The sequence below is a fragment of the Hipposideros armiger genome, unplaced genomic scaffold (assembly GCF_001890085.2).
Source record: "Hipposideros armiger isolate ML-2016 unplaced genomic scaffold, ASM189008v1 scaffold_79, whole genome shotgun sequence".
NCBI lineage: Eukaryota > Metazoa > Chordata > Mammalia > Chiroptera > Hipposideridae > Hipposideros > Hipposideros armiger.
In genome coordinates this window covers 1889588-1915768 of record NW_017731429.1, presented here as the reverse complement: position 1 = coordinate 1915768, position 26181 = coordinate 1889588, and the positions used below count along the sequence as shown (strand labels likewise).

At 34.5% G+C, this 26181-nt stretch overlaps 1 protein-coding gene across 20 annotated transcripts in view; it reads right to left on the bottom strand.

Annotated features, from left to right (window-relative positions):
* Positions 1-26181, bottom strand: part of PICALM (phosphatidylinositol binding clathrin assembly protein) — a 97754-nt gene that overhangs the window by 51763 nt on the left and 19810 nt on the right. For all 20 annotated transcript variants that reach the window (XM_019643478.1, XM_019643481.1, XM_019643479.1 and 17 more), the window contains exons 2-5: positions 16144-16286; positions 13340-13415; positions 8725-8827; positions 439-532 (exon numbers count right to left, since the gene is read on the bottom strand). In XM_019643478.1, coding sequence (XP_019499023.1) covers positions 439-532; positions 8725-8827; positions 13340-13415; positions 16144-16286 — 416 coding nt within the window. The remainder of the gene's footprint in view (positions 1-438; positions 533-8724; positions 8828-13339; positions 13416-16143; positions 16287-26181) is intronic.

Sequence of the window (26181 nt, the reverse complement as noted above, 5' to 3'; positions counted from 1 at the left end):
TCCCTAAGCAATACAGTATAAAACCATTTACACAGCATTTACATTGTATTAGGTATTATATGTAGAGATGATTTAAAGTATACAGGATATGTGCATAGATTATACACAAATACTATGCCGTTTTATACAAGAACTTGAGCATTTGTGAATTTTGGTATCTGCAGGGGGTCGTGGAACCAATCCCCTGTGGATACTGAAGGATGATTGTATACTCTATAGTCCTAGATAGAGAAACACTGTCAAAGAAATAAGATTAAATCTAAAACAACTATAAAAATGGAAAGTAATCTGATTTGAGACCACATTTATGAAAATCCTTAGCCAAATAGGATATTAGTGTGAAAAAAATTTGTCTATGAAAACCGGAAAATAAAAACTCTCATCAACCATAATGATATAATTTTTTTATTTATAAAAGCATTTGTGTAATCAACTTACATTAAAATCAAGAAGGGCATCCATTTGATTTTGAATGATTGGTACAGTTTTTAGGAGTTTTTCTGTGTTCATTGTCCTCATAACACCATCAGCCCTGTTTTTTTAAAAAGGAAACAATTGAGTTTGGTATTAAAATCTACATTTCGAACTCCCATCTGGTTCTCTATTTAAACAGAGAACAAGTTTCTATGAAACCTCACATATTTTTAAGTCATCACTGAACCTCAAACCGCAAGCATAAATCACATATGAAAAAACAAAACCAGAAAATACTTATATCCAATATCAAGGTGCTCATTTAACACTAAAAAAAAAAGACATAAAACATGAGACATAAAAATCAAAGCTTACATTGTACAGCCAGGTTTATAGTGTACTGTTCACATGAGGAAATCATCTGATCCTGACACCACTCGTGTGTAAAGGGCAGTTTTACAGACTTTTTTTTTTTAATTACACGTAAAAAAATTAATTTGCCTCAAATCATCAAATAGTTAGGACTTGATGGAGCCAGCAGCTGAACTCAAATCTTGGTGAGCACTACTTTAAGATATGTTTTCATTACTCAAACAGCAGTGGCTTGTAATACACAACATTATAACTAAAATAATTTTATTATAAAAGAACAGTTTTACCAAGTCATTCTAATCTGGCCATTAAAATTAAGTGCTTAAAAGGAATGTTTTAAATAAGATATCATAAATAGTTCCAAAAAGATTCCTTTAAATATTTTTTTAGATATTTCCAAAGATAGAGAAATATTAACAGTACCAAATAAACTAGAATTTTACAAAACCAGTACCAAAAACACTAGATAAAAGGCACCTGAGCTAAGGTACACAATTATACGTATATTGGGCTCCATATTAAGGGCTTGATGTATGTTTTTCAAATCCTCACAAAAATCCTATAGATGGTCTTGTCCCATTTTTGAGATGAAATTTAAGGTTCAGTAAGGTTATATGACTGTCTACGGTCAAAGAACTAATCAGTGGTAGGGCCAATATATAAACCCAGGTGTATTAGATTTCAAAACAATGCTTTTCGTAACCTTTGGCACAGTAACAAGGCACTTTCAAAAAGTGTGCAGGTTTTCCCTAATTTACAAATGACCCATATTTATAAATAGCTAGCTGCTCTACCCTGAGTTACCCCTTCAACCCACAACCCGATGCCAGAAAAACAATTAAGCAACAGTAATGAAATGCAACGATAGTGCTTTGCTCAACAAAACAGTTTAAAAGAACAAACACTGACTGCCTTCCTCAGGCAGCTACTGACCAGCTTTATAGTCCAACAACTTTCTCCAGTAAGATGTGTTAACCCATGGACGCCTGTTTCCTCCCAAGTATTGGGTTGGCAACGAAAAACAGAAAAAATATGTCACAACTTTTCCGACAACCCAATACTAAACTACATTGATTGGTACTAAATGCTGCAATTTGGGATAACGACACCATTGTGTACCTCGTTGCCACTCTTTATTTTCATACACATCACACTCTCTCATTTTATCCATCATCATTTATAGGCCGTTTTTAGTTCTCCCTCCCTCTCCTTGCTGAGGTCACTTTTTACCTCCTGGTCACTTCCGCCCTTCATCACAGAAGATTTGAATGCTGGCTCAGTTTTTCTGGGTTAACTTCAATATCTACATGGACAGTCAACCCAACATCTTGATCTCAAAGTCCCTTGAGCGTAGTTCCTATTCCCTAGTCATCAGATACTGACTTGACTGCCTCCTCAAACCACATCAACCACCCCTCACCTCCACCAGGAAAAAAAGACAAAATTCAGACATCTTCTCCTATGACAATAAACTTTTAACATTCCAGCAGCCTTGATCAAGTATCCCCATAGCAAAAACTATTCAACTTCAATGTATCAAACCCTCCACTACCCACATTAATTCCTTTGCATCTTTACTTTCTTCATCTAGCTTAGAATTCCATAGACCATTATTATAATCACTACCTTGCGAATACTCTTAACTCTTTTGCACTCTCTTCTTCCCTTGCAGTCACATGGAAAATTCACAACCCTAGGTGAGCAAACATTTACCTCCTCCATGACTGTACACATGCAGCTGAATACTGGTAAAGAAAACCACACTGAGCAAACTGACAAAACTATAATAAATTCATGATTAACCTCAAATGGGGACTCAATTTACAAACCCAAATGCTTGAACATAATTCAAACCAAATGCATGACAATTCAGTTCATGCAGAACACAGGTTTTTATGAATCCTTAAATAGATTAGAAATAAATTCATATACTTGCTCCCCAAATATAAAGTCATGGATTAAAGGCTAATCATCCATGTCCTTATTCAAATACAATACCTGGATTAGTCTTTCTTTTGCTTGTTATATAACAATGTCTTGTCACTTTAAACCACACCAATTTAGAATTCAAGATGATTAAACATATGTTAATACTACCAAAAAATGAAATGTTAAACAAAAAGAAAATGAAGAGACCAATTAAAATGACAAATCTACAGGAAACTTACTGGATCCACTTTACATAGAACCACTTTAATGTAGTGTTTACAGTCATGTACTCAACTTTTCAAAAACTATATGAAACATCAACTATATTTAGACACTGTGGAAACTCCTGAAGATATGAATATCAGTAAGACTATATTGTCCTCATGGATGTCACAGTGTCATATGAAATCTAACTGCAGGGCTGGCCGAGTAGCATGTTGGTTGAGTTGGCTTGGGACGCCAGCTCTGAGCAGCAGGGCCCTGGTTCAGATCCCACATGAGGGCCAGTGACACTGCCCTCTACAGCTAAGATGGTGAACAACAGCTCGACCTGGAGCTGGGCTGCCGTGAGTCACCGGCGATGGCGTAGGCTGCAGCCCCTGCTGCAGTGGGCTGTTGTGAGCTACCCTGAGTGGCTGGCAGCCGGCCGTGAGCCGCCGTCCAGTGGCCGGCGAGCGACTGCCTCACCGGGGAAAAGCACAATGATAATACCAACATAGGCCAGTGAAGCGACATCCTCCACAACTAGACTGAAGAACAAAAGGACAGCAACTTGTCTGTTCCCCTCCCCCAATTCCCCAATAAAGTCTTAAAAAAAAAAATCTAACTACAGAAATAAGTCTTCCTCAAAGAAATTATGTTTGAGTGAATTCTTGAAAAATAACTAAGAATTTGCCAGAGTAACAAAAAAAAGGGGCTTTTTAAAGAAGTACCATTGACCACTGAACAATGCAGCGGTTAGGGGCACCAACCCCCAAACAGTCAAAAATCCACATGTAACTTCTGACTTCCCCAAAACCTAACTTTAGTTGTCTCTCAGTACCCACGAGGGGTTGGTTTCAGGACTCCTCACGAATACCAAAATTCACAGATGCCCAAGTCCCTTATATAAAATGGCATAGAACAATGCATACAGTTGACTATCTGCATCCATAGATTTGAAACTAGGGCTATGGAGAGCCAAGTGTATATTTATTGGGGTGGGGGGGGGGAACTCCACATATAAGTGGACCCACACAGTTCAAACCCATGATGTTCAAGGGTCAAATGAATATATAAGTAAAAAGTTGTTTAACTGGTAATAACTCATTTTGATTTTTTAATATCCTATATTTCTACTGAAAATTATAGTTGGTCTCCACCTCACTTTTTTATACCAAGATATATTCCAAATGAACAAAATATTTAAATATAAAACACTGAATCTATAAATATATCCAATGAAAATATAAATAGGTAATTAATCATTTTGGTGCAGAAAAGCCCACTCTGAATTTCCTTAAAGGACAAAAGTCACAAAAATAAAGATAATTTTGATCACAAAAGATTTTAAACTTTTAATCATGTTTTTAAAAAACAGGGAAAAAATATTTGTAGCCCATGATAATTTTCCTAATATACAAATGTTTACTTGTTAGTGTTAGCCATGTGCTATAAAAGCACTACATACAATATTTCATTTAATTCTCACAACAATCCTAATAGATAAGTGCTATAAGACTTCCCAACTGTGCCAAAGCATACTACTATGGTACAAATGGATTACAAACATCCCAAGACATTCATCCCTAGTCCTTTGGCCTCAGTCTTATCCATTTAACCCATGGTCCTACAGAAACAGTATCAGTTTGTGCCACGATGTGAAAAAAAGTTAGCAAGCTGATGGGCATGTAATAAAAGATCTTAGTGCTTAAGAAATATGCATAAAAGTATTAAGGGATATAAAAACTACAAAAAGGCATGAGGTATGTGATCCCCTCTCAAATGGTTCAGAAAAAAAGTACACACACAGAATAATTAAGGAATTGTGACAAAATGTTAAAAACTGGTGAATCTGAGTAAAGTGTGTAAGAGTTATCTATCTTGCAGCATTTCTGGAAGTGAAATTACTTCAAAATAAAGTTATTTTTAAAAAGTCAGAAAGCTGGCTAAAATAACTTACTAAAGCCCCTCATCTAACTGAAGTGAACCGAGACTTCTAACCTAGATATATCCGAATAAACAGCCTGTGAGCTCTTAACACTATTCAACAATAATTAAAAAACAAAAACAAACATCCAATAGAGAAGTAGGCAAAGGACATTGAAAGGGAATTAACAAAGCACAAATGGTATTTTAAAAAGAGAAAGAGACTCAATATCACCATTTATTTAGTTATTCAATCAACTGGTATAGAATGAACACCTAATAACATACATTTTCATCAGTGGAAGAATATAGTGAAAGGGGTATTTATAACTGTATTTAAGTCAATAATTTGATAGAATTTTTATAAAGGGCAATTTGGTGTTTTCCATTAAAATTATATATATATATATATATATATATCAATTATAAGAATTTGTTCTGCAGGAAACTTCACTTAAGAATGTAAACCATATGCAAAAGGACAGTCAATGCACTGCTTTTATAAGATAAAAAATGAGAATAAATCAAATGCCATCTAGAACATAATTTTATAGCCATTCAAAAGAATGAGATATGTCTATGTGTACAGATATTAAAATGTCTAAAATATATAGTAGGGGAGGAAAGCAATCTTCAAATAATGTCTAAATATTATATATTAATTTAATTATATTAGACAAGAAATTATATACTATTAAATATTATATAATGTTAATATAAATATTAAATAAAAATTTATGTAATTTTCTGTGTCCTCACACACATTTATTTCTATTTACACATAGAAAACAGATTATATGTTAACATTTCCTACAAGTTTCCTGAACTTTTTAAAAGCTTATTACTTTCATAAACATAAAAAATGATTAACCTAATAAATAATATTTTACTATTTGCCACAAGTCCTCCGCAAAACTAAAAAGTCTCTGGAGGTTTTTGCCATGATATAATAAATTTTAATTACTGTCATGCCCTCAACTTATACCATCTTATCTTTTTTCTTTATTTACAGTTATATACATATATATGTAGGTATATATATACCAGTGTTTGTATAATGTCCATTTTATGCTTTTTCTTGGTTCCGCTCAATTATGACTCCTCTTTGAGGTTCCTTTTCTTCAGCATTAAATGAGAGTAATTTCTTTTAACTAAATATTAATTATATTGTGCATAATCAAGGGCTGTTCTCATCCAAATAATTAAAGTTTGTTCTATTAAATACAGAAATGCAGCAACTGTCCTCAATCTCAAAACTGACCCTTCAGATGAGAAAAAAAAGTTACTATTTTTAAAGTCTAATAATCTGAAATCTACCAATAGCCTGAACATCAGTTTTACTGAACACACTTAACAATGAAGTATTAATATACGCCCAACTGGAAAATGGTTGATTGAACAGGATATTGGTGCTAGGAATCAAACTTCTAAGATGAATTCCTCTACTATAACCTTGTAAAGTACGTAACTACAGGAAACAAAATTTGTGAACTTGAGTTTTGGTAAGTTCCAAACTAATCACCTCCTGATTAAATTAACCTGAAATAGTGGACACAGAACATTTAAGCCAGCTTTAAAATTTCTTGAATAGCTACAAGGCTACATCATCTACATTTATATCAAACTGTCCATCTCAGTCTAGTAATTTACCATCTCAAGAGAACAATTTAAAGAAACATATTAATTGCTTACATCTTTGGGATATTTGGGCAGTGGGGAAACTTAGAAAGGCATTCACTACAGTATTACTACAGGAGCCAGATTCCCCTCAGGGCAGGGTTTCATAGCTGCAAGGGTCATCGATGCCCCTTTAGAATGTTTTTAGTGGCTTTTTCCTGAGGTCTCATCGTATACCCTAAGAAAAATCCATATACCAAGCACTATCAGGTATAGAAACACCAATTGTATAATTCATGTGATTAGTTCATGTGCCAAGAAGACTATTATTTAGGGCATAGCAAAAAATAAATTCATCTTCTGCATCCAAGATTAAAAACTTTAAATACAAAACAGCACTGAAAGAAAACAAAGAAAAATCCCATGTTTATGGATTGGGCATAATGTGTTAAGATTGCGATACTCCCCAAAATGATCTACAGATTCAATGCACTCTCTATGAAGTCCCAGCTGCCTTTCCAGGCAGAAATTGATAAGCTGATGGTAAAATTCATATGAAAATAATGCAAGGGTCCCAAAATAGCCAAAACAACCTTAAAAGCAAGAATAGAGCTAGAAAACTCACACTTCTCAATTTCAAAACTTACTACAAAGCAACAATAATCAAGACAGTGTGGTACCAGCATAAAGATAGACATAGATCAAAGGAACAGAATTGAGGGTCCAGAAATAAACCTTTACATTTGTGGTCAATTCATTTTCAACAAGGATGCCAAGACTATTCAATTGGGAAAGAACCAAGTCTTCTCAACAAATGGTACAGGAACAACTGGGTATCCATATATAAAAGAATGAATATGGACTAACACTCATACCATATACAAATTTTAATTCAAAATGGATCAGAAACCTAAATGTAAGAGCTAAAACTACAAAATTCTTATAAAAACTTAGGAGTAAGTCTTTGTGATCTTAGATTAAGCAATGTTTTCTTAGACATGATGGCAAAAGTACAAGCAACCAAAGAGAAAGATAGATAAATTGGACTTCATTAAAATTAAAAACTTTTGTTTTTCAAAAGATACCATCAGCAAAGTAAAAAGATAAGCCACAGGATGGGAGAAAATATTTGCAAAGCATGTATGATAAGGAACAGGTGTGTAGGCTATTAAAAAAACAAAAACAAAAACCTGCAACTCAACAAGACAAATAACCCAATTAGAAAACAAGCAAAGAATCTGAAAAGACATTTTTCCAAAGATAATACAAATGGCCAATAAGACACTCAACACAATTAGCCATCAGGGAAATGCAAACCAAAATCATAATGACATACTACTTTACACCCAACAGGATGGTTATAATAAAAAAACAAACAAAAAAAACACCACAGAAAATAATAAGTATTGACTGACAAGAATGTGGAGAACTGGAACCCACATACTGCTGGTTGGGGATGTAAAATGATTCAACTGCTTTGAAAAATGGTTTCACAGTTCCTCAAGAAGCTAAATATAAGTTACCACATGACCCAGCAATTCCACTCCTAAGTAGTATGTACCCAAGAGAACTGAAAAGAATCCACACAAAGACATGTACACTAATGCTCATAGCAGCACTATTCCTAACAGCCAAAAAGTGGAAACCACTCAAATGTCCATGAGCTGATAAATAAACCAAATGTAATATAATCCATACAACAGAATATTATTCAGCCATAAAAAGATATGAAGTATTGATACATGCTACAACAAGGATGCTACAACCCAAATACACTGTGCTATGCAAAAGAAGCCAAACATAAAAGGCCACATATTGTATGATTCCATTTATATGAAATGTCCAGAATCGGCAAATCCATAGAATCAGAAGTAGATTTGTGGTTGCCAGGGTTTGGAGAAGAGGAACATGGGAAGTAATTGCTAACAAGTTTGGGGTTTCTTTTTGGAGTGATGAAATGCTTTGGGATTTGATAATAGTGATGTTGTGTAACTTTGTAAATATACTAAAAACCACTTAATAGTACACTTTAAAAGGGTGAATTTTATGTTGTATGAAGACTATCTCAATAAAGCTGTTATAAAATTAAAAGGAACTTAAAAAAATCCTAGTTCAAAAAGTATCTGATGTATTTCAAGGAAAAATGAAGTTCAATCTTTTAAAACTGGACTGAAATTCCACAAGTCATAATCTAATAATTTCTATGGTTTACATTTAAAAATATTCAAACCCACTACGTGTCAAGAAAATAAAAGCTTAACTCACCCTCTTTTCACTTTTGTGAAATCAAATGCAACTTGTCTGTATGAAACTGCTTTTTCATTTAGATATCTACTATACCGCCTAATAAATGTAGACATGTCATATCCTGTAAGAAAAAAATAGAAAAAGGTTTCATAAACTATTAAAATCCCAATTTGCTTAGAAAACCAACTCATTTAATCCAATGGCCATGTCTTGATATCCCAACTCAATTTAGTGATTTAAATTTAAATTAAGTGACTAATGAATATAATATCACATTCAAGTCTCTATGGCTTGACATTTTTTAAGTCAGGTATGTCATATGTGGCTTTGAAAAACCTTTCCTCTTAGAATTTCTTTAAAATAATACATATATATATATATATACATATTTACTTCTCATCAACATTCCTATCTTTCATTTGTCAGGAATTAGGAAAACATGTTCTCCTACATTACTTGATAACCTCATAACTCAAACCTAATATCCTATGGAACCACGACCCCACTCCTCAAATTAAGCAATTTTATAATTTTCGTACTTATGAAAAATTTTAGTTGTATATTATTTAGAACCATAACTAGATCTGCCAATCTTATAAAAAGTACAGAAAATTACTGTATAGTACAATGAAAGAAATGGCAATATGCAAGTTTAAGGCATAACAAAAAACAATTACATGTTTTCAATAAAACTTTCTAAATGAATATCTAAATAAGTCTAAGATTTTGTTTCATCACAATCATGAGATCTGAAAACTTGAGCAAAATAAAAGCTAAGCAATGTTATAAAAGGGGAAAAAAAACCCCAACTTTGTATTTTAGTTAGCCAGGGCTCAAGGAAATCTACAAAATGTTGCTCCTCATTGAAAAGCCAGGTCCGTTTTATTTTGGCTCAAATTCATCTAACAAATTTAACTTTACTTGATGATCTCAGTTACTTCAAAGAGACAACACCAAAACAACCAAAAAAAAAAATGTAACGTGACTGGATTTAACATAATCACCAATTCATTTATTTAGCAAATATTTCATCAGCTCCTACTAAGTGCCACTGGAGAAAAATCAATGAACAAAATAGAAAAAAAAAATCGCTGCCCTAATATATTCTCATAGCTACTAGTATATTCCATAAGATGTTTGTTATACATTCACATTCTCAGCTCTTTAGTTCCCACTGCTCCCTCCTTCTAATCAACTCTACTCCCTCCTCTGAAGGGGGAAATACCTCTCATAAATCAGAGTTCAATCTCTGAAACTTTCCCTGAACTCTTTATGCCCCCATATTATTCTTACTTCAACTATAGCTGATAGCTATTATATGTGACAGTATCTATCTAACTCACTAGACTAGAAGTATATTTATATTTCCATACACCTAGTATAACACCTAGTATATATTTAATAATATAGCAGGTTCTGCCCAACAAAATACATCAATCAAAATTATTTTTCAAAAACACCGCTGAATTATATGCTTTAATTATTGCTTCAGTCTTATCTTTATAATCTGTTTAGAATACGAGCTTTAAATAAAAGGCCTAAAAACTGTACTCTATGTGAAAGGAATGAGTCTTAAAACCTAAGAAAGTGGAAAATCAGTAGCTAACAACGCACAAAAAATTCACTTGGACATATGTATTGGGTTGTCGGAAAAGTCATGAAGTATTTTGTCTGTGTTTCTCAAAGGTAATTTATTTATATAAAGAACAAATATCAATCAATGATATAGTGCCCATTTTGTTCAATAGCCTTTTGCCATCTTTCAGTGAGCTTCATAATTCCTCATTCATAGAAGGGCCTGTCTTTATTTGTGAAAAACTGAACAAGGTACTGATTTACAGCTGCATCTGAATTGAATATTATACCACACAAGGAGTTCTGAAGAGAAAGAAACAAGTGGAAGTCTGACGGCACAATGTAAAGCGAATATGGTGGGTGTGGCAACACATCCCATCCAAGTTCCAATAATTTTTGACGGGTGATCAAACTTGTATATAGTCTCACGTTGTGACAATGGAACACAACTCCTTTACAATTAACAAGCTCTGGACGTTTCTGGATGATGTATTTGTTCAAATTGTCCAATTGCCAACAGTACACATTCAAATTGATTGTTTAGTCTCTTGGTAGGAGGTCGAAAAACACAACACCCTTAAAATCCCACCACACTGAGAGCATAACCTTCCTCTGATGAATGTCTGCTTTTGATGTTGTTTGAGGTGAATCATCACGTCGGGACCAAGACCATTTGCACACCACATTGTTGTAAACAGTTCACTTCTCATCACCAGTTATTAGTTGCTTCAAAAAAGGATAGTTTTTCGTCACATTTAATGAGCATATTGCAGATGTTTGTAAGAGCCATCAAATGAACTTCTTTGAGGTCATGCGGAACTCAAATATCGAGCTTGCTTACGGATCCCAGCTTCTTCAGGTGGTGGTGAATGCTTGAATGATAGATGCTCAATGTTTCTGCAATCTCTCGTGTCGTGTAAAGTGGGTTTGACTCGATCAATGCCTTTATTTTGTCGTCATCAACCTCGGTGGGCCTTCCTGACTGATTGAGATCAAAATCACCAGCAGGGAATTTCGTGAACCATCGTTGGCACTGACATTTGTGTAGAGCATTGTCACCGTAAATTTTATGCAACTTTTCACAAGCTTGATGAGCGTTCTCCCCTTTATGGAAGAAAAACAGTAAAATATGGCAAAAACGCAGTTTGGTCGTCCATCTTCAACTTGTTATAAAATCTCCAGAACTCAACCAAATCACTCAATTTATTTTAGAACGAAGCTAGAACTGTCAGCTGTCAAATGACATACCAATAACATAGATGCGAATGACTCTAGTATTTCCAAAACTGAACTAGTGCCATCTGTTGCAAACACGCATCATGACTTTTCCGACAACCCAATATATACTCTGCTCTAGACAGCAATGGTTTGCATATTGTTTTCCACAGACTCTTAGTTCAAATAAACTGAATAAGAGCAGCAGAAATAAAAAGATGAGCAGGCAGTTTCTTCCATTAACCTGAGAACAGAGCAGTTCCAGTTTTATCTGTCGTATATATGTACTTCTACTTAATATTTTATTGGAAAACAGGATTTTACTGCATATTTTTTTTTCCTTTACTTATAGCACTACATATCTCATTAAAGTAAAAACAATCTTGTAACACTTGATCCTACATATAGGTTACTAGTCTTCCAAATTCTCTGGAAGATAGGGTATTCAATTCATTCTAATCAATACTTCCATCCACCAAAAGTAAACAAGTATTGAACTGGACAGTCCCTAATTCAAACAGAGCTGGTCACTAAATTCCATTGATTTTTATCACCACAAGAGCCACAATTCAGGCTCTCATTAACTCTCAACTACATAACTGGAATGATGACTAGAACTGTCTCCATGTCTTTAAGACTTTATCCACTCTACTTCAACCTGCACTGAATAATGACTGATGCTTTCTTTATAGTCAACACACACTTCCTCTATCCTCCTCCCTCAACTCAAAAAACTTTGATGGTTTCTCACTGCATTATAAAATCCCAACTCAGTTCCTGATTTTGGCCCCAACAGCTTCGTAAGGGCTATCTGCCATTTCATGTTCTCAAATACATTATCCATACATTCTATTCACACTCATTTGCTCTATAAATCTTAAATGCCCATGTTCTTTCACATCCATGTATATCTGTGTACCTTTGCTTAAGCCAATTCATGTTCTCATTCATCTTTCAAACTCCTGCACAAATCTCACCTCTCTAAAGACACTTTCCCAGCTTGAGCCTTACTGTTGAATATTCCCAACTCATTTGGTATGCCATTTATGAGGTTCTTCGTAGAGCTGATATTCTAGAATACTAACCACCTAGTTCTGGAACTAAGTACAGTCGATCCCATTAAGATGGAATGTGCATGGAGAACTACACCACCAGATTATAGCACTTCTAAGTAAAAGGCAAAAGAATTTATACGATCTGAAGAGAAACCAGAGTATATACAGCACTTCAAGATATTCAATTAAAGAAACAAAATAAATAAAAAAAGATTTCCAATTAAAAGTAAAATAAGATAAGCAGGTGTTGAGTATCAATAAGCAATTCATCTGAATAAAACACTAGTTACCTTTGCTACTAAAATATATAATATTCCCAACTACATTTCTTGGAATAAAGCATAAAATAACTATAACAATGAAATCAAATACTTACAGTGTTTCCTTTGTGCCAGGCATCGTTTTAAGCACTTTACATTTATTAACTAGGTTAAGCCTGACAGCCCTATTATTATTTGTGATTTTACAGATGCAGAGAGGTGAAGTAACTTGCTCAAGTTCATGCAGTTGGTTTAAGCAGTTGAGATGGTATTCAAACCCAGGCAGCAGTCCAGTTCCAAAATCCATGCTTTCAAGCCACTACCCTATACTGCTTCTCAAAGGGCTTTGGGTGTTCAAGTAGTAAAGTCAATCTTAATTTTCACATTAAAAGACAGTCATTTCTTACCTACAACCTTTACTAAAATATGAGCTTCCTCCACAGCTTATGTTTTAAAAGACAAATTTCAACTCTGCAGTAATCATATGGGGTCACTGTTGATTTCCTATAAAGAAAAAGTTGTCTTTACCTTGCAATCCACTTTTATCCAAAAAATTGCTTAAGTTAAACAACGTGTTTCTTGAAGCCAAATACTGAATGAAACGCTGGAAAAAAAATAAATAATCATGTCAAATTAAAGTTTTGCCATCTAACAACCAATTTCAGAATTAGGGGAGGAAATTGTGATTAACACATTCCATTAAGCTTATCTAGTTTAAATTTTTCATCTTTGGTCCTCTCCTTTACTAGTTACCAAACCTAATACATATTTTCATAGTATATACAGCACCCTAAACTAACAAACCAGGATTTTGAAGATCTATTTGTAAATCAAAGACTCATCTTTAATCACTTACCCTAAAACAACCTGTTCAAAAAGATAGTATTAGACTCTGACTTTCATAAGCTTTGAGAATTCTTTGTTGTCGGGGGCCTGTACTGTGCATTTATAAGACGTTTAGAAGCATCCCTGACCGCTATCCACTACTGGGTTGTCGGGAAAGTCACGATGCATTTTTGCAACGAAAAACATAGAAAAAATAGTCATGACTTTTCAGACAATCCAACAGATGCCAGTTGCATTCCCTCCAGTTGTGACAAATGTCCCCGGGGATGGGGATAGGGACAAGAGAGGGAATCACTCCCCTGCCCTGCCCTATTTGAGAACCACCGTTCCATGGTATTTTCATCACCAAAGCATAGTGAAACCCTATGCGTACTTTCTTACAGACTAATAACCGCCAAGTGAGAAAACCTGAGGGTTGCATGAGCTAGCACAAAAAAAAGAACAGAGCATTGGATTTGTCTTAGTTGCTTAAGGGAAACTAAACATGAGTTTATCTAAAAACCACACTGAAATGCTATCTTTCTCATCCTGTCAGTCGATTGTAAGGAATGACAGTCAACTTTCTGTTTCTTTGCCTTTATCAAGGTTTTTCCTTCTAGTATTATCGCCTTATTTAAGCCTCTGAAAGCCACCACTTTTGTCTCTTTATCTGGCATTATAGTTGGTTATATTTGTGGCTTTAAATTTTTTTTAAATAAACTACAGTTGACCCTTGAACAACACACGGGTTAGGGGTGCCAGCTCCTGTGCAGTCTGAACTCCATGTATAACTTTTGACTCCCCCAAAACTTAACTGCTGATAGCCTACTGTTGAAAGGAAGCCTTACCGATAACACAGTCATATAACACATATTTTGTATGTTGTATGTATTATACACTGTATTCTTACAATAAAGATAGAGAAAATAAAATGTTATTTTAAAAAATCATAAGGAAAATACATTTACAGTATTTATTGAAAAAAATCCACACAGAAGTGAACCTGCGAAGTACAAGCCCATGCTGTTCAAGTGTCAACTGTACATTTAAAAAAAAGTGAAAAATGAATATAACCCTGATATTCTTTGGAATAAGTGATAATGGTCTTAAGTAAACACATTCCTGATAAAATAGAAACTATCATCCTAGTTAAGACCAAAATGTTTCAAGTTACACTGAAGCTAGTACATCAAACATTTCTATTGACTCTGTACACTGGATATAATGAATTAGAAAGCAACTGAGTAACATATGTCCTAAAAATGGTCATGCCTATTGACTAAGTAAACATATTTCAGGAAATAATTTTAAAAATATAAACCTACAAATAAAATCATTCAATGTGCTCTAACAGCGAATTAATCAGTAAACTATATTTCCAGCAAGGGGAACAGTTAAGAAAATCATGAAATATATGATGAATTATGTAATAACGAAAGATGATAAATATAAAGAATACAGATGCTTATGGTATGATATATAAACTAAATATAATATTTTATCTAGATTATGGTAATAGCTATAAAAATACTTTTGGACAAGGACCAAAAGGGAACACCAAAATGTGCAAACACATCTTGTTGAATGATAAAATTGTGGGTAAGTTCCTGTTTTAATTTTGAACTTTATGATGCTCTATTGGTATCTGTCAAAGATAACAGAAGAGTCTCATGACTGAAAAGCCCAAAATAATGAGTAAAGTGATGGATGTCAGAAAGTCATCATGCAAGTCTAATGCCCGTGATTGAAGTCCCTCTTCATCTCTATGGGAGCTAGCGATCTCCTAGCAACCACTGGGCTGCATTTTTCTAAGGCACATACTAATGTCACTTTATCTAGTTCCATTAGAATGTTCTTTTAACACAATTCTAAATGTTCCTTTTAATACAATTTTACAAGTTAGGTATGCTGGGCTGAGAAAAGCATTTAAGGTAAGAACTAAAAAATGAGCCACTAAGCTATCATGGAAAACAAGATGATTCTCTCCAAATATTAAACTGCAAAAGCTCATGCATCTTATCTGTCCCCCTTTTAGGCAGAGAAGACTTCAGAACACCTCTCTGCTGAAAAAGGCATTCTTCAATCAGTCCCTCTAGCAAAAGGCCATCACACCCTTGAATTAGGCGAAGTGCTTTCACAGACAACTATATGAGATCAGATAGGAATCTATAGAAAAAAGCAACTGGATACAGACAGATATACAGTTGATAAATATACAAGGCCTGCAAAGACCAGTGCTGCTTCAAGAACCCACCTCAAGGCATCAATCTTTGCCTCTTGATCCCATTACTGAAGCCCTCTACACTCTCACTTTCTGCTTTCTGACTTATAGGCCACTTCTACTCAGATTGAAAGGCCTACAATTAATTATATTTCCTCCTAGGCACCTTGCCCTTTTTATCTATATTATACAGTTGCTGAATCCATTCCTGAAGTTTCAGTGGAAGAAGCAAGCTGAATAATCAGGGAACACACCAGTGTATTTATTAACCAAAAATTCTGCTTACCTCATTTCCATACACCATCAAATGATGAGTTGTAATGAGAGATTTGAAGACCACCACCCAACTACTGTTAGTAGTTCTTTCAAATAAACTGTCTGCCAACTGTGGGATGTTCACATTCATTTCATTTGTGCACTGAATTAAGTCTGCAATAAAAAATAAAAAAAAGATTAATTTACTCTCTGGCTTTAATTTGTTAATCCCAGATATGCATACTAACAGGTGAAAGCATACTAACAGAGTAAAGCATCAATAGGTGTTTGGAGAAGCTGTTAAAAATCTCTCAGAACAACTGAAACCATTATAATCTACCTGAGAACTAAACAGGGTGTTGATTAGGGTCACATAAATGATTAGTAATACCAGAAAGTAAATCAAACTCCCTCAGGGAATAAGTCACCCTCAAGTATTTTATTTATCTCAAAAGGAATTGTTTCAAGGCCTCAAGGAACTTTCAGTTCTCTTACTACTCATAAACCTTCAGTTACAAACAGCATTATTCATCCCTACCTTTTAAAAAACTTAAAAAAAAAATCATACATATGGAAGCATGAACAAGCTGAAGGTCAAACTACCTTTATTAATGTCCTCCCCAGAATGCTGTGTTTGCACTAACAGGAAGATAACAGATATGTGTGGTATCTGAGAGGGTGGGATCTCAGTTTGTTTGTATCAAATAATTCTCATTCTTTTCTCCAGTTCTACTGAATTACCTCAGGTATCAGTTGGTAGTTACTAGCTAACACAGACAAACAAACAAAACTGAAAATGGACTGAAGTTTCTTATTGCAATAAATTTCCAAATAAGAAATGATCCAGAAACTCTACTGAATATTACTCTGAAAAAATTAAAACAATATTAAGTTCCAATTTTATATTTCCAAATGGAAAGCATTACTATAAAATAGTCTAATATCCAACTGTTTTAGTACCAAAACTGAAAAAAACTTTTAAAAGACCACAGGTTTCACCTCCAATTGCTTAAGAGATTATTGTCAAATTCAATAAAAACATTAAATTATAAAATATGATCCCATTTAGAGAATAGAGGGGAAGAACAAGAAATGAGTTGTTTGAAAGTATATATAAAACAAGTATAAATATCTCAGTTATAACTACCATAAAGGGAAAAAAATTAAAGTTATTCATGACTCATTAGCAGTTTGTTCACCTTTAATGCACAATGATTAAATATGAATTCAAGTGATCTACCCTGGCCTTAATTGCTAGCAAGAAACTTTAACTATGGCCATTTATCTGTTTATAATCTTTCAAAACTGTTTTAATAGGTCCAATTATTATACAAAATAACATTTGATATGCAAACCAAATGCATTTTACTCATAGATAAGTAGTTATCCTGGCCAACAATGCTTAAAGGACGAAGCACAACAAATGGTGCCCATGGAACAAAATGACACAAGGCTTTTACAATTCAGACTACTTGCAATAAAAATTAAATGGTACACTCAATTTGCCGTGTATAGTTCAGCTTCTAATAGTACAAAGTAGAATTTGATCTCTGCTTTCTTTGAATCTTCTTGAATAGTACTTTTTACCTTTCCTATGGCAATGAATATATTGTGCTTGCCTTATTCCCAAAGCTAAGCTTTCTCTGCCTCTCAAAATATACAGAGGGGAAGGCCTATCTATCTCTTGCTCATTTTGAATCCTTTAAAACTTCAAGCACAGTGGTTAAGTTCTGAATTTGTTATATTCCTAGCCTTTTTTCTGTATTTATCTTTACATAGCTAATTGTTCTAGATCCTTCCAGAAACTGTCTTGATAAGCTATTCAATTCTTAAATATAATAGTTACTTCCTCACAATGGCATCAATAGTCATTATACTCCTCAGGATCTTATTCGTTTTCAAAATTAAACCTGTCACAAAATTTCTTGTCACAATACTACCCGTGCCAAAGGTACTCCTACCTGTGTGTGTTTATCTAGACTCCCTAAAGCCAATCAGTAACCAAGTCTCTCAAACCTCCATCAGTTCCACTTTCTCCTCTCCATCCCCCTATCACTGCCAAAGCCAGAGTTCAGGTCTTATTTGTTTCTTAACTAGGGGCTATCACTACTACTGGGAGCATTCAAAAATTGGGAAGGGAGATAATCACTCTTTGAAGACACTCACGAAAGAGGACTTCCAGAACTGCTTCAGAAAGTAGCAAGAACGATGGGATAGTGTGTTCAAAGTGAGCAGAAATATTTTGAGGAGGATTAATGGCAATGTGTCTTTTACTGTAATAGTTTTATTTAAACATTCACCGTATTGTTTGACCACACCTCATATTGGTATTTCACATCAAGGATGAGGAGACTGACTGTCCTGCAATGCACAATCAGCACTCCACAATTAAAAACTTCCCCACCCCAAAGTATCCCCACTGAGAATGTTGGACTGACTGGCTTCTTCATTTTTAACGACACCTGATTTGGGGTCTCACCCACCCCACACCCCCAAACATTCTCTACACTGGCCACAGAACGATCTACAACACAACAGTGACTATCACTGTCTAACCTCAACGATGTGCCCACTGCTGAAAGGATGGCATACATTTTGCCCGTCAATATCCTCCTTGAATCTTAGTTTCTGACACAAAACCACCATAGTTTTCTGTGATGTACCTTGCTGTTCCACACCCAAATCTTTCCATTCTTGCTCATTCTTCAAAACGAATGAAGGCTTCCCTCTCTGTGAACTCTTCCCCTTCACACAGTCACTAAAGTTGGCACATAATTCTAAACTTCAGAATTACTCTATAATTATTCACTTCCAAATCATTCTCTTCTACTTGATCAAGAGACCTTAAGAGGAGCCTGCAAACATTTTTGTTAGCAATTTCCATACTATTCATCACGGAGGTAAGTAAACTGCTAGTGAGATAGAGCCTGATTTTAAATGAAGCCGAAGGTATAGAGACTTCAGTTTCCACTGCAGTGTTTTATATACTAGAATATGTATAATCCAGCTGTGCTGTTTGCTTTATAAGCTCTTCTCTCTACATGACTTTGTTTCGGTTACACTGACGTCTCCTTTACAATGCCTCCAGTCCTCTTCCCTCAGGTGCCCAGCACTTGCTGTTCCTTCTGCCTAGAATACTCTTCTCCCAGATATCTATACTTCTTGCTCTCTCTTTATTCCTATAGATCTTCGCTTAAATGTCACCTTATCCGATGAACATCTCTGAATATTTATAAAAAACAACAAAACCTTACAGCACTCTTCTACCTCCAAACCCTCACTGTTATTCCCTTCCTTACTCTGATTTCTCTCTAAAGTACTCCCCATCATATCTAACTCATCCTAATTTGTTTAAAGTCTTTCTCTTCCAATTAAAACATAAGTTCCATGTGGACAGGACTCTTGTTCTCTGCTGTACCCCCAAAGGCTTAGAACAGTGCCTCGCATATAGTTGTCGTTCTTACTGTTTGAATAAATATATTCATTTTAGTATGCGTATGGACAGTCCATACATAGCACAATTTTTTCAAAAAGCATCCAAAAATGATACTTTTTACATAGACTAAACCAACAATCTACTACTATTTGCACAACCTGCTCTTCCCAAAAGGTTTAAGAACAAAGCTGAGGCCATTATATGTGAAATTTTTCAAATTTCAAGTTAAAGGAAATCTAACAAATAAAGGTTTTTATTATAATGCTTATGAAAACTATAGTATGCTTTAGAAATTACCACATAAAAACTGAAGAATATCTCCTGAAGCTAAAATGTAACACTTCACCTATAACAGGAAAAATTAAAGAGTTCATGCTGAGATTACGAATCCTGAGTAGACCAAACGCAAAACCAAAGTTATATAAATATTACTGGGAGAAAAAAAATACTGAATAGTTACACAAACTCTGCAGAATATACTTCCCCATAGCATTTTAACTCAACCAGTCATTTTCTCCATGCAGTAATTTGTCCTTCACACAATGTTTCTACTATAGTAGTAACTTAAAAATGCTTCCAAGTCTGAGCTCCAATAACTCAGGAAGGAAATGTTTTCCCCACCTCTGACTAACCAAAAGCAAACAGTTCCAAACAAAAGATGACATATTATGGCAATCTTGATAGGTACTACTTTTCCCATTCTCAATCCCGGAGATCTCATTTCTTAAAAAGTAGAAACTTGGCATTAAATTTCCCTTACCAATCAAAAGGGTTCCAAAGTAGAAACACAACTTATATTGTTTTACAATAGTTATTTATCTTAAGAATATAAAAACTAAAATACCGTCTTAAATATTAATTAACAATTAAAAAAAACAAAACAAAACCCACTACATCATGTAAAACTTTTTGCTTTAGGTATAGGTGATAATTCATGAGGATTTCTAGTACTTAAAGGAAGAAAATAGGCCTACCATGGAACTGCAGAGCATTTTTCCAAACTGAGATAGTAGAAGGAGCCAATTCCTACCATGTAAAATGCTCTCGTTTTTATTTTTTATATGCTGATCCAACAAACAATGTTTGGGGGAAATAACATAAATGTGAATTGTATTAACATAGGTAAGGCGCTTGCCCACAGGTAAGATCAAAGAAGCTGACTACTAAGTGACAGATTTATTAATAGAATAAATTTTTGTAAAAGGTAACAGTGATTGGAAACATATACAATGTGAACACCCAACTAGCCAATTTAATGCAAGTCCTAAATTTCTAACTAATTTAACAAAAACAGTAAGAAAAGTAGTGAAATGCAAAACAGTATTTTTGTAGTTACGGAAAAAAATTCAGCAAAGTACAAAAAAATTAGAAGTGACTAGTTACGAGATGATTTCATAAATCTTATAGCCTATATTCCTACTGCTGCCCACAAGCCTATATAGAGCTCCCCAGAGAATTCACTAACCTTAGAAACTTAGGGTACTTAGGGTTTACTTCCACAGCAAGTCAGGCAACCCAGCCAGTGGCATGTACCATTAGCAAAATGTAGAGGCCTTGAGTTACCATCTAAAAAGGCAGTCAACTACGCTGTATCAAAACTATGCTTATATCCAAGTAGATGTCCTAAATAAATGAGCTTGGCTAAAAACAATAGCAGGTGTATTTATCTTAAGAATATAGGTTAAAAAAATAAACAAACAAAACAATGTATCATGATAATTTAGCCAAATGCTACTATCTCTTTCAAGAGTCACTTCGAACGATACTCTCTGCAATTGCCTTCAGAATTAATTGTGGTAACATAAGACTGATTTCTTCAAACATCTAGAAAATTGGAGACATACTCAGTTTGGAAGGCAATTTAAGCAGTTCATCAAATGTTGCTTCACTATTGGACGTTTGAAATTTTTCCTGGGTAGGAGTACCAAAAAAAGGAACAAGTATTCACCAAGAAACAGTAACCATAGGTAAGAAAACAGTTTCTGAACTTCTGATATAAAGGATCAGCAATACTTTCTTCATTTAACAAAAATTCGAAAGTATTTAGAAAACATGTTATTTGAAATTAGACTGAAGTCAAAAGAAATTATACACACAGAGGCACATCTGCCCTTATTAGAAGTGTCAAATATCTAGGAAATAGAATGAACTCTTATCTCTTACTCCATTCAATTCTTTTTTGTATGTAAGGGGTCACAAAGTATGGTCCACATTAAGATGTAACTGTTACAATTTTATCTTTAAAGTTTGTGGGGTCCTCTATGAGAAATACAATATTATACTTGAACATAATTTCCATTATAATTAACTTTAAAAATATGGCCTTCACAGACTAATTTAAACTTTAATAAATAAATCTAACCAACATTTTAATTGCATGTTAAGATACAAACTGGGAAGACTCACAGAATATAGAATGCTCAGTATAAGTAACAGGGCTGAGTTAATTTGGAAAGAGAGGAGACATTCAGAGTATTAAAAAGAAATGACAAAGATATCCGAATGACTGATAAAAGTGCTACAAGACTAAGGGACCGAAGTCATAATGTAAGTGGACATGCCTAATAATGATAGGGTACTTCATTAAATGACTAGCAGTCTGACAATGAAATTCTATGAGACCAACAAACACATGGCAAACAAAGAAGCCAACAGGGGGAAATGCTTGCAGTATGTTAAATCGAAATCATGGTAAAAAACAACAAAGATCCCATTTTTAAAAAAACTGTAGATTTATTTTGATTTATATTGATTGTATTCGCCCAAATACAGGGTGATGCAAAAAGGACACTTTCGAAATTACTTAGCAACTAAGTTATACATGAACAGGCAGCCAAAAGCAATATGTAATAGAGCTATATTACTATTTTTTCCCCCTGATTTTACAAATTTCAGTAAGGACCTCTCACATCACACAGCAAACACCAATCCTGTACTGTAATTCATTCTAGATCCTTAGGAGCCTATCATGATCAATGACGGAAAGGACAGCTGTGACACATTCCTTTATTTCCTAATGGATATGAGAAGAGGTGGTAAGCACAAGAGTTGCATGGTATAACAGGTGGAAATTTTGTAGCCACTGTTACAGAGGTAGGCCAATACTTTGAACAGAAGTTCAAATTCTCACCATGATAGGCAATGAGGAATCTTCCAGAACCCAAAAAAAGTAAGGCAAAATCCCATCTCACTAAAAAAACTAGTTGCAGCTGTATGGAAAATCAATTTGTTAGAACAACTAGATATGCTATTTCTGTTACTGTGTTCTCTGCAAAAATGAACGGACTCAAGATTCATACACGTAAAAACTAAGAAGTGTAAAAATAACTCTACACTTTGGTAAAAGTACATGTTATATGCATATTTAACCTGGTTATTGAGTAATAAATATTGAGAAATAATTTTTTCTTTCCTGTTAACTGATTTTTTTTTTAAATCACCACGTAAAAGGAGAGGTTTTCACCCCCTAAAAACTATTCAACAGAAATGCTACTTAAGTCATCGCAATTCTCTCATCTGGCTGTGTTTATTTTTTTATTTTTTTATTTTTTTAAAGATTTTTTTATTGGGGAATTGGGGGGATGGGAACATTGCTGGGGAATTGGGGGAAGGGGAACAGACTAGTTGCTGTCGTTTTTTTTTGTTCTTCAATCTAGTTGTGGAGGATGTTGCTTCACTGGCCCAAGTTGGCACCATCATTGCGCTCTTCTCTGGCGAGGCAGATCAGTCGCCAGCTTCTGGACGGCCGCTCACTGCGGCTGCTGGCCGCTCACGCTGGCTGCTGGCTACATACGGTAGCCCATGGCAACCCACTGCCACAGGGACTGCAGCCTATGCCGTCGCCGGTGACTCATGGCAGCCCAGCTCCAGGTTGAGCTGTTGTTCAGCATCTTAGCTGTGGAGGGCAGTGTCACTGGCCCTCATATGTGGGATCCGAACCGGGGCCCTCTGGCATCCCAAGCGAGTTCTTAACCATCGCGCCACTCGGCCGGCCCTGTGTTTATTTTAAATAAAGATTTTTTTGAAGAAGATGATACATTAACCTGAAAAGATCTCCATCAGTGCGAATTTCAGGTACCTATGGAGGCCACCTAAAGAAATCAATTTTTTAAAAAAGAGGAATAAAAAATGTAACACAGATTTAGGAGACATTCCTGGGGATATACCATACAACTGTCAAGTGCTGCCTGTCTTCAGAACACTTTAAAAATCAACAAAAAAAAAGGACTGACCTCCTTTATTATATCTGTAGCAGAGGGAAGAAGTGGAACTAAAGAGGGAATACCTAAGAGAAGAAAGAATTCAGATGGAGCTAGGTAAACAAAGCCAACCCTGGGGTACTCTACATTAATGTCTGGCTAAAATGAGCCTCTTAAGTCATAGCTGAACACAAGCCAAGTTTGCTGAATTGTCCATATTTTAATTTACAAAGTGCAAAATAAATTGTTTTAGTTAACTGAATCATTATGTAATTGCCCTAAAGTTTTAATCATACAAAAAGCATCCTTTTCAAATCAAACGACTGTCTCTTAAAATTATCTATTATTTATGCATTTGCCTCTTCACCTGCAAATCTTTTATAAATACACAAAAATCTTACAAAAGAGAGAGAAAAGTTTAAATCATGAAAATGCTGTATAGAAAAACATATACTTTTGGGATACTCTCAGAATTCATTACCACTGACTTATTTTTCAAGTGAAAGGGTAATTCCCCCCCCCATTATCAAAAGGTTTTTGTCTACTATGTAAGCATTCTTTTTTGTTGCTGTTGTTGAAATATATATATGTATATGTGTATGTGTGTGTATGTATGTGTGTGTGTGTGTGTGTGTGTGTGTGTGTGTGTGTGTAGTTTTGTTGTTGTTTCAGGTGTATGTAAGCATTCTTTATATTAAAAACGTCTGACATCCTGGAGCTTCTCCTTGGCGTTCTACTGTATTCTGCATTCCTACCACTAGATGGACGACTACACAGAGAAACATCAGGACTCTGGCAAGAGCAGAAATGGATTCAAGCTGATCCATAATCAAACTCCTTAATTTTGAGATTGTTTAGGATTCCATTCTAGTACTCCAAAGTGGTGATTTCTAAATCTGTATACCCTACTCCCTCCCAGGTTCCAAATAAGGATATTACAGGTGAGGCGAACCATGTTTTGGTAGGAACTACCTCAAAGGTAACTATGATTTCTGTGTTAATTTTTAATTTACTAGAAAATATAAGATGATAATAAAAAGTTATTTAATAGAATAAAATACATCATATAAGAATTAATTAATTTATTTAAACTGAATAGAAAAACAAAATAAAAGCATTACAGTTCTCCAACATAAAAAAATAACATGATGTTCATGGTATAAACACAAGATGTTCTCCTTCCCTTCTTTGAAGATTTGAAGTTTAGAATTATAATCCTACCTGTAGGAAAGAAAACATATAAGTATCAAGTAATTTAGGAATAAATGCCAAAACTACAAATTTTCTTTTCTTTCTTTTCATTCTAAGAACTTACTAGTAATTCATCAGCTCAGTTAACCCTTTGGGTACATTTGACGACTTAGACTCGTCATGCACTTGCTTTGCCCAAGTGCAAGATGACGAGTCTAACTCATCATCTAACTCGTCATTGGATTTAAGACAATATTTCACATGTATATTCTTGTTTATTTTAGAGTAGTTTTATCAGTTGCAACAGTAGAAACAATTACAGTATTTCGGTGAAACTTGTTTGCAATACACTGCCCCATAATGTCAGAAATAAGGAATATATTTTATGAAAGTGGTAACAGAATTTTAATGAAAGTGACTTTGAGCAATCTGATGAAGAATTTTTTAGTGATCCTATAAATGATGATTACAGTGAAATACAAAGTGAAGATGATGAAGATGATAGCTTCCCTGTTATGAGAAATGTGTAAAGGGATATATAAGAAACTGATTTTTATCTAATAGACATAACCTTTTATAATGCACATGTCTTATATTCTAAAATCAACAGCAAAACCAAAACAGATATTGTTTGCTTTGGTCTAGCTATTGCTGAACAATTATTGGAGCAAGTGTCCTTGCCAAATTATAATTGTCGTGGATGTCCTTCAAATAGCGATACACCTTTTCGTTTGCAGGCGAAAAATTGGGCACATTTCCCTGAGAATATTTTATCAACTGAGTCCAAGCAACACCCTACAAAAAGGTGCCGTGTTTGTTATAAACATACAATTAGGAAAGAGACTACCTGGCAGTGCCAACAATGCCGAGTGCCACTGTATTTACCTTCTTGCTTTGAAAAATATCATACTCTTCATAACTGTTAGTAATTTGCTTTTTGTTATACCTTGAATTTATTTGTTTTGGTTCTGTGGTTTTTTTATACTTATTTATTTTTGTTTTGCAATTGTAATTACCTGAAGTCATCTCAATACTATGTATGTCACTGATTTTTTTAGAAATAAATGAATTTTTACATAAAATCTACTGCTTTTACATATTACTCCAAGTAGAAAAAGCAAATGTGTTCCACATGCAAAATTGTTTTGAAATAAATTGGTACCCATGGGGTTAAGAAGCTATAACTGAGACTCTCAAAAACAATCTAATACTGGATCAGAAACACATAAAACATTATTTCTTT